Source organism: Vicia villosa, linkage group LG5 (assembly GCF_029867415.1).
Source record: "Vicia villosa cultivar HV-30 ecotype Madison, WI linkage group LG5, Vvil1.0, whole genome shotgun sequence".
Taxonomy (NCBI): domain Eukaryota; kingdom Viridiplantae; phylum Streptophyta; class Magnoliopsida; order Fabales; family Fabaceae; genus Vicia; species Vicia villosa.
The window spans coordinates 164,726,515-164,745,801 of record NC_081184.1 but is presented as its reverse complement, the minus strand read 5'-3'; the positions used below and the strand labels follow the sequence as shown (position 1 = coordinate 164,745,801).

Sequence of the window (19,287 nt, the reverse complement as noted above, 5' to 3'; positions counted from 1 at the left end):
GTCACACTAACGATGGCCACCATATCAACCACATCAGTATACGCTGTGCAGTCTCCTTGGCCTCACGCCATTTACCTAAGGTTCTCAGATCCGGGTTAGGATCTTTCACACAAGTAAATACCCAAAACAGCCTTTGAAATATAAAGCAAACAAATCAAACAATTAAAGTGATCCTAAACTTTAAGGTAACCCCTCTTTTATTCGAAAGCGTCCCCAGCAGAGTCGCCAGTTCTGTAATACGGTGAACTGACTTTTTATAATTGAAAATGTCGCGGTTAAGCATGAGTCGCCACCGACTTTTATTTTATCCAATTAGGAAAGGCTAAAAGAACAGGAAAAGACCTTTTGAAAAGATTTTGAGTTCGGGGGGTAAGTTATACAAAGGGAAGGTGTAAGGCACCCTTTGCATCCATGGTTATCCATGGGCTCTTAATTGCTTAGCTCACTTGTTTGTTTGAATCATTTGAAAAGATTTTGAATAAGAAAAGATTTTGAAGAAGAACTTTAGCTTGTAAATAAGCGTAGTCTTTTTGAAAAGATTCTTTGAAAAGAGGTGTGGAAAGTTATTTGAATTTTAGAGCAAGCAATTAGTAGCAACTACCCTAAGTTAAAAAATCGTTCTTTTAGCTTTTTGGGCGAAAGGATCTATCCATACCATAAGAGGGTAGGAAGTCTTTCAATTGGATGTGTAAGGGTCATCGAGATATCGTTCGCCATAAGACTGTCCCTTGCCATAAAGAGGGCAGGTAGTCTAAGGGGAGGATATAATAGTCATTAATCTTTTTAGGCATCATGCGAGGATACCTTAGCAATTGGACAGTCATCACATCTTTTTTACCGAGGCAACTTCGAGGGACATAATCGATGATGATAATGAACTTAGGGCAACATTTGTTTTAGGTATCCTCGGAATCGAGGGACTTTGACTATTAATACGTTTAGAGGCAACAGGCAACAATAAGGCAACAGTATAAGGCAACAAGGCAACCAGAGGGATTACCCTAAAGGTGCGTGTGTGGCACAATCAGGTGGTTAATTCAAATATTTATCTTGTAATTAGTTATCTACTTCTGTTAAAGGCTTGCACTCCCTAAGATTACTAACCACAGCAGAAAAGGCAGAATGAAAATCCTACGCTATTACAATAAACACCTGCGGGGATGGGGAATTAAAGGCAAAGAATAAGAAGGAACAATAATTAATCAAAAAAATCTTGAATGTCTTGATCTTCCTTAAACCTTCGATTAGCCCTGAAAATAAAAATAAAAATAATAGGGGTGAGTGTATATGGAATTCCTTGGCATTGAAAATAAACCTTAATTTAAACTTATAAGGCAAAAATTAAAATAAAAGGTAAAATAATTTAAATAATAAAAAGGAAGGATCAAAACTTAGCTTTTTAATTGCCATGGTACGTAGTCGGAGAATTTTTGATTAAACCCTGAAAAATTTAAACACAAAGAAGAGAAGCGTTAGTGCATTTAAGATTCATTACTTATGGGTACAAATCCTAATAGAATAAATAAATGGGATTGAACAAACCCTAAAAGTTAATAAACCCTAAAGGTTACTAAGAAAAAGAGAAAATTTATTGTGACTCAAAAGGTCTACAAGGCTTAGTGGATAACACTAGTTTATAAATAAATTGAGGTTAACAAACCTAACAAATTTAATTGATTAAAAACACATCCAAAAATAATAACTTTTAGGATTTAAAAACAATTATTAATAATAATCATAAAAAAAAATCGAATTTTCGATTAAACTAAATAAAATAAATAATCACATAAAGATATTAATTCTATTAAATACCAAAAAGGATTTGGAAAATATTAAAAAAAAAGAAAAAGAGGAAAACAAAAGTAAAAACTATGTAATTAGAAATAAATAAAATGAAAATTAAAAGTGACTTAGCTGTGATTGAGTGTGGTTGCTTGTGGAGGAGTATGGTGGGACTACGCTTCCAGGAGCGCTGGATCTGCATCTGGAACGATCGAATGATTGCACTACGAAGGCGCATGGTGTTCCCTCAGGAGCTAAGGGTACCGGATCTGCAAATGAATTGAAACAAACAAATGGGCAAAATTGTTGCACGACGCTGGGATCGAACCTAGGTCGTCTTGGTTACCAAGAAATGCGCCTTGCCACTACACTGGAATCCATTCGTTGTTATTATGATCATCAGCATTCAAATTATAAATAATCAAAATTTTAAAATAAAAATAAAACAAATAAGAACAGGCGCTGAGCACTGTTCTTCTTCTTCATTTAGACCACCGAACCCTGCAAACACCAACCTCTTGAAACACAACCAATACAATTCAAATAAAAACATATTCCAATTGGAAATCTTATTCTGAGTATGATGGAACCATCAGTTTGGGCTAATTCGGTCTCTAACTAAAATCCCCCAATTTGAGAGCTTAAATACCTAACAATGGTGAGTTGCAATATCTGCATCAAAAACCAAATCAAAACATCCAGAAAGCAACGTGATGTCATTCTAGTCATGAATATATAATCAAATCATATTAAAAATGCAGGTATGTATGAATTCGAATTAAAAATTTATGATGTCCATTCGTGACTATGATTTACGTTCTTTGATGTCTGGATCGGTGGGGATGGGTCGAAATCTTTCAGAAAACACCGACGAAACTACTGGAATCCTCGGAATAGCTTGAATTGGTTGAAATCTTTTTCTGCAAATCCTTTGGAGGCCACAGTTTTATTGCTCCTGAGAAGGGTTATTCTACGGCCAAAATTCCCCTTTTCTATGCGATGCCGCTCTGTATTTATAATGCCAAATTAGGTCTCTCAAATTAATTCCGGATTCAATCTTGTTAAATGCTGATTGAGTGATATTGAGGAAGACTGAAATCTAATGTATCTGAAAATTTGGGAGTGAAAAGATTTGTAACCGAAATTGTGAATCTTGGATGTCCTCTTTTGCTTTGCTTTAAATCTGGTACTCATGAGAAATCTCTTGTTGCAGCTTTTAAATATTTCTTTTATAATAACAATATTAATAATAATGAAATCTACCTAAAATAAGATAAAACTAAAATTCTATAAAAAATTTAAAAAAACTTTACTACGTGACACCTAAAAGAAATTACTATCATTATATATATTTTTATTTATTTATGATGATACTAAATCCTAACATAAAATAAAAATAAAAACTAGAAAGAAAATATGACCTCTAATAGTGTTTGTTTTTTTTTTAATTTAATAGTAATAATATTAACATAGTAGCAATAGCATAATAAAATTATAATTAAATGCAAAAAGACATTAGAAAATAAGTTTAGCATATGGAAGGAGGCGAGATTCGAACTCGGGTCTTTTCACCTTTGTACCTTTCACGCTCAGATTCTTACCAACCGGACCATGTCAATTATTCGAAATAAAATGACATTCGCAAATATATATGAGGGCAAATTTTGGGGTATGACACCATGCATTTAATGTGCATGTTTTTTAGGACACCCACTTCCACTCCCTTATCACGGCCCCGATATAGGGATCGGCTCTAGCACATCGATGTAGCCAAGAATGCTGGTCTAGGGGTCGTCGATCTCAAGATTTTCTTCATAATCCTAACTTCACAAATGATAGCAATGACTCGAGGTATAACTATTCTTGATCGGTCTAACAACCCAATGAAACCTACCTAACTCGAGCGACCTAATCCATAATGTCCTCAAAGTGGAACACAAATAGGTAGACTTTCGCCAAAAAGTCGCACATTAGATTTAATTTGTCTTTCCATCATCATCCGTCAAATCTAATCGGACGCTCTCTTGCATCTCGTATCGAGTCAAACAAGAGCACTTTTATCCGCCCCTCGTATATAAGCTCTTCGACCTCACTATTTGTGCACTTGAGTACTAACCTTGCAGCTTAGTGCTCTCACTCCACCGCATCAAAAACTCTTACCACTACATCGGAAGAACTCTTTACCGTTATATCATCAATTTTGTGTTTTGTGCACTGGAATAGTAACAAAATTATATCATATAACTTTGACGAGAATGCTTTTTTTAACAAAATCTCATCGTTAATTAAAAACAATAAAGGAATCAAGCATTTGGTTATTTGTTTCTTCGGCTTGACCTCGATTTATTTTCACCTTTTTTGACTCTTGAGACCAACTATGTGATTAACCCTTCATTTCAAAAACCTAGTTACACTTAAAAGACACTTTTTTTACAAACACTTAAAAGACAACTTCTCCTTTTCAAATTTTTAAAATTCGAACATCAATTCTAACACTTCCAAGCTCAAATTTGTATTACGAATTGAGTAACATTCATTAAATTTAATCACTGCTCAAAATTTAACCAACAATACATATGATAATGATATTATATCACGAGGCAAATGCACATGGCGCCAAAAGCTGCATGTCAGATACGATAGCGAAAGATAAGAGAATCCAATTTTGAAATATAAAAAAAAAAAAACCAACCCAAAGGGTAATCTAACCACATGGGTTACCGAAACACAAGGCTGTATACTCAACCCCACCACTTAATTCAAATATGGCATTTTCCTTCTTTACCGGTTTAACCGGTTGCCTCTCTCCTCTTTTCTCTCTCCCTCACACACCTCCAATAACCGCCTTTTAAACCGCTCATCACTCTCCGTCGTTCCTCCCTCTCTCTCTCTCCATCATCATTTCTCTCTCTGCAGCGTTTTCAACAGAGACGCCGCAGAGAAACTCACAAAAATTTCACAAATCTAAAACCTACCTATCACATACATTACTATATTCGCATTTTCCGTTATGGCTTCCTCTAAACATTCATTCGGATTCGGAATTGTGGCTATCGTCGCCACTCTCATTTTCGCTCTTTCCTTCCCCGCCGCTGTTCACGCTCAATCTCCGTCCCCCGCACCTGCTCCTACCAGCGACGGTAACATTTTTCTCTACTTTTCTTCTATTCCTCAGATCTAATTTACCAGATCTATTTTTCTAGATCTGGATCTTATATATACACATAAATAAAAATCAAAATCAGCTGCAATATTAGGCACTTACATTGTTGTTGTTCAGGTTCATCGGTTGATCAAGGAATAGCTTATTTGTTGATGTTGTTGGCGCTGGTACTCACCTATATCATTCATTCGGCGGATATTTCATCTACCTTGTGAATTGCATGTTGATAATGTGAGAGAGATGTGTTTTGTTTTTTAAATTTTATTTATGATTAATAATGAACGTGTTTGTAGAACGCGGAGGTGTAATGTAATAATAATGATATAGATTGAGAGGTGTTTGTTTTTCTAGTGAATTAAAGAGTATGATGCGTGAGTTTAGAGAGGTTGTATGGTAGTTTAGCATCAATGTCTTATTTGTGTAAGTGATGATGGATCTATCTATGTAATATTATTATTGCAATCTCGTCAATGTGATTTTTGTCTTGGTGATTCAATGTCATCATCTTCTTGTTTTTGTTAATTTTACTGCATTGCCAAATTTATGAACAAGTAGCATTCGTGAATGAATTATGCCTAATTAGATTTAGAGGACTTGCAAGAGTGTGAAGTGTCAAAGTTTCGCAATCCAAACATTATGAAAGGTGGATATGACCCATCTAAGTTTTAGATCCTACAATTTTTGACAACGTCGCAAGAATATTTAATGAGGAAATGGGGCTACAATGTTCACATGTCGCCTATCATTATTGCGACATTGAAACACTCTAGTAGTCTAGTTGAGCTGCTCATAGCTTACAATCAAGTACAGCTGAGACAATAACAATAGTTAGAAACACATTGTATTAGGGGTGGACATCGGTTCGGGCCGGTTCGGGTTCGGGCCCAAAACCCCAATCCGGCCCAACCCTCGGATGGTATATATAGGCCCAATTCCGACCAAATTGATCATTGGGTTTTTTCGGGTTCGGGTGGAAACGGTTCGGGTAACTAGGTCGGTTTAATAAAAAACTAATCATTAATTGGATAAAAATGTACTAATTATTTATTTGTACAAAGGAGGTATCTTGAATATTTTAGTCAATCCTTCTAAGCATCCATAAACAATATTATTGTCCATCATCCAATACAATATTATTGTTGAAACATATTACACATTTAAAACAATCCAAGGACAATTCATTTTTTTAAAGAAATTATAATTCTTCCAAGCTTCCATTTTCAACAAAACTTTCCATTTCCAAGCTGCTTTTTCATAATCCATAAACATATTTTGTTGATAATCCATAAACATATTTTGTTGATAATCACATTAAACAGGTTGCATCTTGCTAATGGAGTAGTATGAAGCAAATTCATTTTAATGTGCCTGTAAGAAACAATAACATATCAATAAACTTTCATACAAACTAGATTAAACATAAAATCAGGATACTAAACATATAACAGATCAATAATCTTTCATACAAGACCAGCCCCTTACATGGGCATCTATCATGAATCCATACCATAATCATTTCACCATTGCTGTTTTTTATCTGAATCCATACGATAATCATTTCACCATAGCTGTTTTTTATCTGCAAAATACCAAAATTACATGATAGATTTCGTTTTCAGATCTCATTCTCATAACTCAAAACAACAAAAACTAGCCAATAACTTTAAGTACCATGTAAAAGCAGGAGTCACATAACAGAAAGTATAGATCTCAAACTTTAAACTCACAAAAGATGAGATTTTGCTTAAAATCATGTAAAGACAAAAGAGATCCTTTTTCAAGGCCATGTAATCTCTTAAAACTTCAGTCATCTTTCAAACTGCAAGATCAAAAGAAAAAATTATTAAATACTAAAATATTATAGTTCATCAAATCTAAATGTTACATATTAAAAAATCTCCCCCCTATATCACTTTTAGAGATACACCCACTATCAAATTTCAAAAAACACAGGATTATCTTACTTTGAACAAAACCCAAATGATAAAAAAAAATTCAAGACAAACAATTCAGATCTGAAAATTACATTCTTAAATCACTGTCAAAATTACACAAAGCATAAATAATAACTCTAAAAAGATAAAAAAATTAGGAAATACTAACCTTTTGAAATATAAGAAAACACAGTGAACGAAGATTGGTGATGAGATGACGTTGGGCAAAGGTGCGATGAGAACAGGGAGGCAAGGGTGAGATGAGAACAGGGAGGCAAAGGTGAGATGAGAAGAGGGAGACGATGTTTATACGGCGGCGGCGAAAACATAGAAAGGAAAGACCAAGTGAGAGACAGAGAAAAATTAGGGTTTGTAGTTGTGAATCAAGATCTGACTCTTAAATGATATTAATATTAACATAAATAATAATAAATAGCGGTCGGGTTCGGTCACCGATGGACCTAAATTTTTCATCCGAACCGAACCGAAATAGTCCAATAAAAACCGAACCAACCATCCGTTTGACCCGATATTCCGATGTAACCCGACCCGGAGAGTGAAATTAAGTTTGGGTCGGGCGGATATACACGGATCGGTAATCTTTGTCCACCCCTACATTGTATTATCCACCAAAAGAAGAAAAAGAAAGAAAAAAAGGTTCAATATCTATTTGATTTTAGGAGTTTGTTTGAAATCTTGTATTGTTTAGGTTTCGGAGCTTTGGAGCTGAAATGGATAATTATGAAGACAAGCTCATCCTCGAGTTAGTTTTTGGAATTGAGATTCAAACATATTTAAAATAGAGTATGGTTTTTGGAATTGAAATTCAAACATATTTAAAATAGAGTATGGAGCTTTATGGTTTAGCCATTCCTCCATTTTGTAATGTAATGGCTAGGATTGGAGGAGAAGGGAAACATGAGAGAAAGGGTGGGAGAGGATCCATATCTTTAAAATAGTTTCAGAGTCAAATTAAAGACTGCAATGTGAGCAATTTGACACAAGTTCATGTTAGGCATGAGGTATATAATTATGTAAGGGCAACCTCCTTCAGCAAACTTTTGGGTTGAGAGACGAATGGCATTTAACAAAAAAAATACATATTAATTGTACTGGAACAATCATAATTCAACTTCAACTTGCAAAAGTTGGGTCTAAGCAGACTGAGGTAAACTGGAAATATTTTACATTAATCCTAGGCTACCAATTATGAATAAGGTAAGGAAGAAAGTAAACATAACATCACTTGCATGCCATCAATTTCACCTTTCCATTCAACACTACACTAGGAACCGGAAAAATTATCAAAATCTAAATTATTTGTTGATATGTGAAAGTTTACAGTGAAAGGTGCATGTCATCAATTTCACCTTTTCATTCAACACTACACTAGAAACTGAAAAAATATATCAAATTCCGAATTATTTGTGTATATGTGAAAGTATACAACTTTTGCACATCAAAACAGTGATCAAATGGTAAAAGTGAAAGACGTTCCTGGGAGTAGATGATACAGTAAACTATGATACTAATACACAACTAGGCCTTTTTGCTGCTTGGATTAGTTTCTTGTTGTTCCTGACCAGCTAGGGAAAATTTCTTCACTTTCTGTTGAATCAGAAGAAAAAAACAAATTCAACCAAAACAAAAGAAAACATTAAATGACACAACTCTGTCCATATATGCGCAATTCTGCATGCATGAACAACTGATTGAAATCAAGCAATTGAGCGGAAAGGGAAGACAAAGGCAAAGCCATTAACAGTTAAGTCTTAAATGCATGGCTGTATGCATCTAGCGAGGACAAAGACAACAAAATAATGTATTCTGATTAAAGTGTTTTCAATTTGTTTTACATACCAGAACTAATGTGATTCACATGATGCCCATACCTGGTCTATTACTGTTGATCCCAGCTAACTATCTCAGAGGGCTAAGGTCAAATAAGGCAAATCCAGTACTTAATCAAACTTCCATAGCTAATAACACCCCAAATTGACCATTGGCTTCTTAGATCCTCTGTATCACCGATATTTAAAAGGGAAATGCTACCTAGTAGTGTTCTTAAGGGAATTATTGAAGAATTTGAATTTACTGATTCTTTGATGAACATCGGTTAGCAAGATCCTATTCAAAAACCATGAAATGATGCTATAAGAATGTAAGGAATTCATGGATAGAAAATGGATTATGATAATTTTACAGTTGACCTGGGAAGGAATAGCCCAAAAGGGCACAAACCGAGAAAGTCACATCAATAACGGGCGAACACCCAACATCGGGCCACATAATGCCACAAGGCATGAAAAGTTGCCTTATTGGACCTGGGTGTGACTGCCCTAATCAAACCATGTTTCTTCCTAATTCAATTGGTGGGGTACGTGGCACACGCGGAATCAGTCAAGGGGAGAGGAAGAGCCACCTCCTCTACGATTGAAGGGAAGAACTCAATCCTCCCACTCCCGCATCTTTGACTGAAAAAAAGGGATACCGCTCCTCTTTTAAGCTTAGAGTTAGATGCAAGTATGCAACAATGGGGCTTCATAAGAATAAAATGCAGGAATTGAGAAAATATACAAAATACAACCAAACAACAACCAACACATTTCAAACTTTACCAAAAGCTCAAAAGACCTAAAATTGAACTTACCCTCACAAATGAAATTGGAAAAGAAAAAAATCCTAACTCTTTTCGAACAGAGATCATAAAAACAAAAATTTCCTTAACATACTTCCACAAGGTTCAAAACTAACTCGCATTAACTCAAAAACGATAGAGCAATTCGGCAATGGATATGAGAGGAAAAAGAGTACCTTGGCGAGAACGCACTCGCGCAATGAATTCAAAAGGGCGAGGCATTTATCTTGATCATACGATGGAGATTCTGCTACGCAATTTAGCAGATCAAGAGCTTCTTGGCCGCATACTGGTTTAGCACCACCTTCATCCATGCTCGAATTTTAGGGTTTTAGGGTAAGATTTGAAGATTTTCGATTAGAAGCTAAAACCCTTGTGTTTAAAAATGTTAAACAAATGAGTGATGTATTCGAAATTAATTTCATACTATCAACCGATTCAATTTTTATTTAAAAATAAATTTTAATGCATAAAGGTTGTTGATTTTCTATTAGATAATAGTATAGAATTATTTTATATCGTCTACATATCTATTACACTCAGAAATGGAGAATAATATTTTTAATAAAATTTATTCATTGAATTTATATAAAAAAAAAGATTTAATGGAAATATACTGACAGTGTAAAACAGTTTTACTCTGTCAGTGAAATGTTTGATTTTTTATTTAAATAATATTTAAAGTATTTATTTTCAAGGGTCGTGATCTACTGACTGTGTAAAAAAATTTACACTGATAGTGCACACTACCTTTAAGCTCAAAAATAATTATACATTATCATAAATATCAAGTTTAGAAAAAATAATATAAATAATATAAAATAGTTTTTGTAATTAGAAAAAAACATAAATATTATTAATTAGTTTACTTTTTTGTTTAAATAATTAGTTTATGTAATTAGAAAAAATAATTCTTCTGGTTTATAATAAGTGTTAGTTTGAAGAAAATGACAATTATATAAGCAATTAACCCAAAACTAACTGGTATATATAAGCAAGACCTTGGAATCTGTCAAACATTAATAACTCTAGGTTAGCATGGATCCATTGTTTTGGCATTCAATGTCACACACATTCTCCTGATTTTTTTTGAAGTTATAGCAGGGGGTATCTTTGCGTCAATGATCACATATCTAAGATGGCAACCAATTTGATTAATTCATGGCTTGATCCAAATTGATTAGTTCTGTTTTAATTATCTTCATTACTTCTATGATGAAGTCACCATCTGCATCGATTGCCTGATCTAAAAATCTATCATATCCAGCTAGCCTTGTCGACTCAATTCTCGTTCTAGCTAACCTTCTAACATTATGTTGAAGTGATTCTTCATATTCGGAGGTCGTGGCTTCAGGTTGTTGGTCTTCTTCAAGCATAATTGTGATTATATCTTACTTATGTCGTACTGACCCTGAGTCCAATTCCACCCTTTGATTTTATCCACTAATACATCCTTAATGATCACTAGTTTATCATCAGTTGGAGTCTACAACTTGTACGCACCACTCGAATGATAACCTATGAGCATCATGGCCTGACTTCGATTATCTAGCTTATTCCTCAATTGTTCATGTACGTGCCTGAAGCACATTGATCCAAAAACTCTAAGATGAGTAACACGTGGCTTCACTCATGTCCAAGCCTGATAAGGTGTCTTCTTGACTATCTTCTTGGCTGGACATCTATTTAAAATGTATACTACTATCGAAGTTGCTTCACCTTAAAATCTCTTTGACATTTCTTTAGCTTTCAACATACTCTTGGTCATGTTCATAATACATATATTTCTTCTCTCAGCTATACCATTATGTTGAGGTGTATAGGGGGCAATGACCTCATTCTTTATACCTTTTTCATTGCAAAATCTTGCAAATTCTCTATAGATGTATTCACCTCCGTCATTCGTTCTCAGTTTCTTTAGCTTGCATCCACTTTGTTTCTCGACATAAAATTTAAAACTTCTTGAACGGTGTGAATACCTTACTCTTTTTTCCAATAAGATAAATCCATATATATATATATATATATATATATATATATATATATATATATATATATATATATATATATATATATATATATATATATATATATATCTGGTGAATTCATTTATGAATGTCAATAAATAGCAATTACCTCCATTTGACCTGACTTCAAAAATTCCACACACATCAAAGTGGACAAGCTCGAGTTTTTCCTTCAACCCCATGGGCAACTCATGTTTGAATGATTTCCTAGGCCGTTATACTTAGCAGCACTCCTCACACATTTGACTTGGTTCCTTTACCTGAGATAAGAAATACACCATCTTCTTCAAGTTAAGCATACCTAGACTTATGAAGTTTAGTTGTCCATACCTATGATGTCACATTCAGTCTTTGTCTTCATTGACAGCTGAATTTAGACATTCATGATCAACTGTGTTGATCTCTAATTTTGAGGTCTTGTTATCTGCCAATGGTACTTTCAGAATCATCCTTCCTTCGCCATTATACACCCTCATCAGATTCTTCTCTAACTTCATGTTGCACCCTTTTGCAAGTAATTGACATATACTTATCAAATTACTTGTTATCGAAGGTATATACAACAAACTAGTGATATTGGCTTTCCAACCATCTTTTCTAACCACAAATATGATTCTTTTTCTACCTCATGTGATGTGTCTGCCATTTGCAAACCTGATGACTTTCTTTATTGATTCATCTAATTTGGTGAACCATTTTTTATTACCAGTCATGTGATTACTGCATCCTGAATCCATATACCACATATTGGTTTGTTCATTACTAGACTGAGTATTTACCATAAATAGCTTATCATAAGAGTCACTTTCTCCAACATATGTGCATATTGCACTTCTTCATTATCTTTTGCTCTTGCTTCCTTTTTTCTCCAGCAATCTCACGCGTAATGACTAAATCCTTGACAGTCGTAACGCTGCACCTCCTTCATGTCAACTTTCTTCTCCGAATAATTGTTGCTCATGCCTTTCTTGATTGAATCAGAGTGATTGTTTGAATTCTTTCCCGACTTCCCATCATTAGCAAGATTCTTTCTTTGCTTCATCTTTTCTTTTCCAAACTTCTTAATGAATCTTGTTTGTCATGCTATTCCGTCACCTTCTTCCTTTTTGAGTTCATATGCTTCTGCCTCATATCATGAGCGTCTAATTAAGCTTGAAGTTCTTCTAACTTCATCTCATCTAGGTTCTTTGACTTCTCAATAAACACTACAACATAATCAAAATTTGCAGTTAGAGATCTCAACACTTTCTCAATCTTTTGCAAGTCGTTGATACATTCACCACACACAATTGTTTGGTTGGTGAGTAACAATAATCTTGAGAAGAAATCACCAACTAATTTATCTTCTTTCATCTGTGTTATCTCAAACAACCTTCTCAACGTCTGCAACTTCACCATCTTCAGTTTTTCATCTTCACCCTACAATTCAACTTGTCCCACGCTCCTTTAGGCGTTTCTTCTTCAAAGATCTTTTTGAACACATTTGGATCTACACACTTGTGAATCAAGAAAAAAGCTTTTCCATTTTATTTCTTTGTTCCTTGTGCGCAGCTTTCTGAACATCATTTGCATTCGCATTTAACGCAGATACGTCATCACTCATGATTTAAGCCACTTCTTGAAATCTGAAGATGACCTTCATCTACACAATCCACCGTTCGTAATTCTCACTTTTGGAAGCTGGTGGATTCGCTAGAAATTACGTTGATGTTGTGTTTCAATTTGCCATTACAAAATTTGTATGATCGAAATTGGGATCGTTGATATCAATTTGTTGGAACAATTAGGGTTTCGAGAAATTTAAGAAGAAGAAGAAGAAGAAGAAGAAGGGAGAGAAACTATATTGAGAAGAGGGGAAAATATTATTGTGAAGTTGTTGCTTATTTACATCATAACTTGCCTATTTATAGGCAACCAAAACATATAAAGTACATATAGTAGTATTCAACTCTGTCGAATGCAACTTACTACTACATTACTTACTTTAACTAGGTCGAACATAACCTTATCGAACACATAAATTCCTACTGAAAAAATAAATTACTAGCTTCTAACAGCTAATACATGTGCAGATGCTCTTACAAAGCAAGAAACTAGCCATATAGAAAGGGTTTGTCATTATGATGAATATCTAGATTTTATACTTAATTTCTTTCTAAAAACACAATAGTCATAATAATTTTATTTATTGTGTGTAGTTTTTCTATTTGTTGGGTTTAGGCCCACTTAGAGCAAAATAAAATAAAATTTATTGTCTCTAGTATGATTATGTCCGAGGAAAGAAACCTATAAAAATATTGTACAAGCTTTTTCTAACATGTGATTTTACATTTCTCACTTTACTCCTTCATTTAAATACGTGTTTTATTTAAGCATCAAAATAAATATATATTGTGTTATACTTTTTAATATTTTTATCTAGTCATAGGTATACCGTATTATAAAATATGGCTCCTATTGGTTAAACTTATGACTAAAATATAACAAACCAGAGTTAAACATGCCAAATATCTAGTGTATATTGTTGATTGTGTTAGTGAGTGAATCATATATAAAGCGCTCCCATCCCTTCAATTCGACCAGAATTTAGGCAACATCCTCATTTAAGATTTGAAACTTAGCCATTCTCGTATCTCATCAACGGTTTGACTAGGTCAACAAAAGTAACTTTCCAAAATAAAAAACCATAAAAAGGTGAATGTCAATTTCTATGATTCAATATCACCTTTTGGTTTAATATTACAATATCAATATCATCATCACAAGCTAACGAATAAAACAAGCGATACAAACATAAACAAGGAAAGGAAATGGCTGAGAAAATGCACCTTAGTTTTATCATATTTGTCATGACTGGTTTTATTATATTTGTATATGTAAATTCAACAACACACATTGTTGGAGACAAACTGGGTTGGAATTTGCCTGGTTACAATACGTATTATGAGGATTGGGCAAAGAACCGAACCTTCGTTGTCGGTGATAAACTCCGTATGTCTCAACCATCTTAAATTTTTCTACATACACGATACACTGTTACATGTTACATGTCAGACACCAGACACATTTTTATCGTAGTATTATACAATATATTACTATCTTAAAAATTTATGTTAAAATGTTGCAGTTTTCAAGTACCATCCAGGGCTTGGCACAGTTCTTCATGTAAACAAGGACGATTTTGGTAATTGCACAAACAGAAATACCATCCGCACATACTTCAGAGGAAACTCAACGGTTTCTTTAGACAAGCCTGGTGATTATTATTTCTTTTGTTCTGTTGGCAAACGTTGTGAACTTGGTCAAAAACTTTTTGTTAAAGTTTCTCAAGGAAAAACATCAAGGAAAACCCTCATCTAATGATAAATATATATGTTATCATTTTAAGTTATTATAATTTCTTTAGGCTTGCACTCTATTAATAATATTATATGTATTTAATTAGTCCATCAATTGTATATATATGTATATGTATAGGTAGATTTTGGGCACAATTTTTGTTGTTGTTGTAACATAAATAATTTTTGTTGTGTGGCATTTTGAATATGCCCCTACTGTGCATTGTGAATGTGAATCCTTTAATGTATTTAGAATATATTGTTTTGTTGTCATCTAATTTTGTAGTCTATATCAATAAAAAAAATCTAGCATCACATTATTTTTATGTGTTGTTAATGTTTTAGTCAAATTTTTGCATACGTTCTTGTTCTCTATTACTACATTTCATATGAAAAGCATTAAAAAAATTGCAAAAGCAAAACTCGAAATTATTAGAATTGATCAAAATTTTAGTTTGAATATTTATATCAGAAGTTTGGTCTAAACAACAATCAATTTGAATACTCAAATAAAAAATTAATCAATTCCAATAATTTTAAGTGTCTGTATACTATAAGTTTTATTACTAAAACTTGTAGTTTGAAGTCAAACTAACTAGATCTGTAGGAGATTAGGAGATGATAAATTGTGGTTGAATATTCAAATAAAAAATTTCATTATATTGAATATTTGGGATTATTTAAATTTAGCTTCTTATGGAAAGTATAGGATCAAAGAAAGGATAAGTTTTGTATTAAAAAATTTGAAACAAGTGAAAAAGAAAAAACTTAAATATATTTAAATATATTTTGAATTTATCATATGAGAGGGTATAGAACCAACAAGAGGATATGAAATCCAATTTTATTTCGTAGTCCATATACTTTGGTTGGGACTAAAGTAAACATGACAACAAAAGCCGTACCCATGAGTACCCACTCGAATCTGCCTCGAAGTAGATAGGGAAAATCTGTTTTGATTGGGTTTGAGTTCGGCTTTGGGTTTTTCCAAATTACAAAATATGGAGATGGGTCAGGTAATGGGGACACTAATACCTACCCCGGACCCGTTCCCGAACCGCCCCGTTTATTTCATTATGTATATTATTATATATTTTTGATAATTTAGAATATTAAATATGTCGCTAAAATTTTGATATTTTGATTTGTATTTGTTAATTAAAATATTTGAAATGTATGTATGAATTTTTTTAAAATTGTTTCATTTTATTATTTATAAAGGAATTCAATTTTGGAAAAAATAAGTATTTCTATTAAAAAAATTGATTTCTATAAATGGATGGTGGCGAGGCAGGGACATCCGAACCTGTTTGGGTCGGGTTTGGTTTTAATTCCCCATCGCCGTTTGAGTTTGGAGTGGAGAACGGAAATTGTTTGAAAATTTGAGTTTGAATTTGGAAGAGATAATAACCGTCCCCGACCCGCCTCGTTACCATCCCTAAATTAAAGGGCCCATGCCCACCTAAAACACCACCCATTTTTTATTTTTAGTAATTAAAAGTGTAAAAATAACTAGAAAAAAATGTTTTTAAGTACACAATTATTACATAAAGAAATTAATTCGGGAAAACAATTTGACTCATATCAAGTAGATATTTGTATAAAAAAGTCCTAGACAGAAAAAACCAAAAAAAATAAATATGAGCATGAGTAAGAGTAATTAAATATTACTCCTACCATCTTTTCACACGGAGACATGAAACCTTTATATGAAGCCTAGAAGAAAAATACAAAATTACTTAAATATTTAAATTTAATTTCCGTTTCAATTTTATAATATTACCTCTTCTATTATTTATTTATTCTAACATCATTTTATTTTTTTGCAGGTTCTTTCACTTTACTTTTTGTATGTGAATTTTTTTTCTTTCTTAATTCACTTATTCTTTTGATGTAGTATGATTTGTAAATTTATCGATTAATATTCAATTCTTCAAATATTTTTGTTATTTATTTTTATTCATATTATTCAAATAATTTTACACTAAATTTTGTATATCCGGACACACGGGTATGTGATGATTTTGTAATTTTAGAAAATAAATTAGTTAAGAAAACATTATTAGTTAATAATAATAATAATAATAATAATAATAATAAAACATATATTAAAACAAAAGGACCTAAATAAATATTTAGTAAATATATTTTCAAAAATTATTATTATTTTTTTTAATAGGCAATGATTAAAGAAATCACACTTGATAATCCTTTTTTCCCTGAATTATTATAATATATACACGCAAGAAATTAGACAATAAAAATAAATAGTCTAGTGGTTGATGGTAGGTTGGCGCGTGAGGAGGCGAATCCAATTTTTTTTTTTTTTTTGAGGTTTTTCAAACCTTGTCTATATAATAGGGGACAAAATAACTGTTTTTTTTTTTTTTTACTAAATTCACTGCATACAATATTAGTTGAAGTGCATTCTTGAAACAGTTATGTACCGTACGTATTGTAATATTAATTTAACTTGTACATGAAACTGATGATAAAAGCAGTGATGATGTTAAATGCATTGAACAAATGCAGAGAGTTAGGGACATATACCTAACTGCTATTAGTATTATTTATGTATCAGAGTGGGGGTCAATCTGCTTGAAAAGATGCCAAAGCAGTGCCTCAGCACTCTCTAACTAAGAAGCTCTAACTAAGAAGCATGAACGCCGAATACACTTCGACAATGACACGGTGAAAAAATAAATAATAGGTAATGCTAACTTGTGCCCCAAAGGCACATGATAAGAAAATATAAATGGAATGTTTGTATTGAAAAAGTAAATAAATAAATTAACTATCAACTTTTAATCAAATTAATACACAATTTTCAAACACAAAGTTTCTATATCCAATACAAACATTCTATTTATAGATTTTTAAACATGTGCCCTTGGGGCACAAGTTAGCATTACCCATAAATAATTTATATGTAATTATAAGTGTTGGTACATGTGTCCAACACCGATATTGACATTGACACGTCTGTTTTTAGAGGTGTCGGTGCTACATAATTCTCTAATTGATGAAGATCCAAAGTGCATGTGGTTCAAAAAATCATATAGTCTTGATAATGACACTTGATAATCCTTTTTTCCCTGAATTAACGAAACCAAAACCAGCTGCATTAATTAATGCTTTGATGCATTCATTCCTTATATCTAATGGTTATCACATACTGTACCAAAGAAAGCTTTTGAATGAAACTAGATCATTTCATATGATACATCAAACAGGTAAAGAGATGCATGTATGTTTGAATTTCATGTTTTCTCCATCGGTTGATTGATATGAGAACGAATTGTTCATATAATATTAATAAATTAAAGTTAATTAATATATACTACGCCAAATTTAAGCTGTAGCAGCGCAGCTACTAAAGCGCTTTTAGCAAAAGCGCTCTCGTAGGGCTCGCTAAAAACAAAATTAATAAACAAGGGAAAATGATGCAAAAAAAGCGCTCTGGTAGGGGGGTTATGAGAGCGCTTTCAAAAAGCGCTCTGGTAGGGGGGGTATGAGAGCGCTTTTAAAAAGCGCTCTGGTAGGGGGGGTTATGAAAGCGCTTTTAAAAGCGCTCTTATAGGGTGGGTGCTACGAAAGCGCTTTTGGGATAAAAGCGCTCTGGTAGGGGGTGTTATTAAAGCGCTTTTGAAAAGCGCTCTGGTAGCCCATTTAAAAAATTATATATTTTACAAACACACGCGTTTTGTTTCAGATCCAAAACACGCGAACCTTCTTCTTCCTTTCGTTGCTCCGCCGTCCTCACTCCCTCTCCAGCCTTCAACCGACTCCGCCACCGCCTTCCTCACTCCATCGCCACCCTTCAACCGTCTCTTCTCTGTTCAGGTTAGGGTTTTGTGCCGGAAATTTTCCTTTTTTTCATTGTTTGCTTTCAAAAATACAAAATTTTATTTAGGGTTATAGTTAATATTATTGGGGCTTTTTTAATTTATCAGTGATTTAGGTTTTATCAGTGTGATTTAGAGTATTGAAGACAAAGTTTGTTAGGTTTTTATCAGTGATTTAGAGTATTGAAGACATGTATCAAGTAAGTAGAAGATGTTATTGATAATGAGACCTACAAGGGATTATATTTATTAGTGTGATTTAGAGTATTGAAGACAAAGTTTGTTAGGTTTTTATGCAGAAAAAAAAAAACTCAAGTAATTTGTTTTTGGAATAAAAGTTTCATTAGATCCGTGAAGTTAGTATTTACATCTATAGATGTATTATCTATAGTTTTATACACTTTTTAATTTAGTATGAATTGATTTAAAGGGCCTCCAGGATTGATCGCTTTTTACATGATCTTTTCTGGACATAAAGCATAGGACTTTTTGTTTTATTAGCCACTATTACGAGTTCCAATGTGGAACGTGTTGAGAACATTCATTTCTAGGGAACTTTT

General features: G+C 33.1%; 2 protein-coding genes and 1 long non-coding RNA gene across 3 annotated transcripts; 2 read left to right on the top strand and 1 right to left on the bottom strand.

The window, feature by feature from the left end:
• The first annotated feature begins 4,520 nt into the window (after window positions 1-4,520).
• On the top strand, window positions 4,521-5,441 carry LOC131603690 (arabinogalactan protein 41-like). The gene is made up of 2 exons (XM_058876106.1): window positions 4,521-4,922; window positions 5,063-5,441. Exons 1-2 carry the CDS (start codon window positions 4,793-4,795, stop codon window positions 5,158-5,160), a joined length of 228 nt encoding a protein of 75 aa, XP_058732089.1. The 5' UTR covers window positions 4,521-4,792; the 3' UTR covers window positions 5,161-5,441.
• LOC131603691 (uncharacterized) lies at window positions 5,165-8,416 on the bottom strand. The gene is made up of 4 exons (XR_009284480.1): window positions 7,049-8,416; window positions 6,617-6,764; window positions 6,453-6,524; window positions 5,165-6,313 (listed from the first exon to the last, which is right to left on the bottom strand). It is a non-coding gene; the product is annotated as an uncharacterized LOC131603691 (long non-coding RNA).
• A 5,783-nt stretch (window positions 8,417-14,199) lies between these two features.
• On the top strand, window positions 14,200-15,165 carry LOC131608083 (mavicyanin-like). Its single transcript, XM_058880020.1, has 2 exons — window positions 14,200-14,535; window positions 14,672-15,165. The coding sequence occupies exons 1-2, from the start codon at window positions 14,355-14,357 to the stop codon at window positions 14,902-14,904; spliced, it is 414 nt and encodes a 137-aa protein (XP_058736003.1). The 5' UTR covers window positions 14,200-14,354; the 3' UTR covers window positions 14,905-15,165.
• Window positions 15,166-19,287: the final 4,122 nt, after the last annotated feature.

Coding starts and splice junctions, on each gene's coding strand:
- LOC131603690 (XM_058876106.1), top strand. CDS start 4,793: ATGGCTTCCTCTAAACATTCATTCGGATTCGGAATTGTGGCTATCGTC. Junction 4,923..5,062: donor ACCTGCTCCTACCAGCGACG/GTAACATTTTTC, acceptor GTTGTTGTTCAG/GTTCATCGGTTGATCAAGGA.
- LOC131608083 (XM_058880020.1), top strand. CDS start 14,355: ATGGCTGAGAAAATGCACCTTAGTTTTATCATATTTGTCATGACTGGT. Junction 14,536..14,671: donor CGTTGTCGGTGATAAACTCC/GTATGTCTCAAC, acceptor AAAATGTTGCAG/TTTTCAAGTACCATCCAGGG.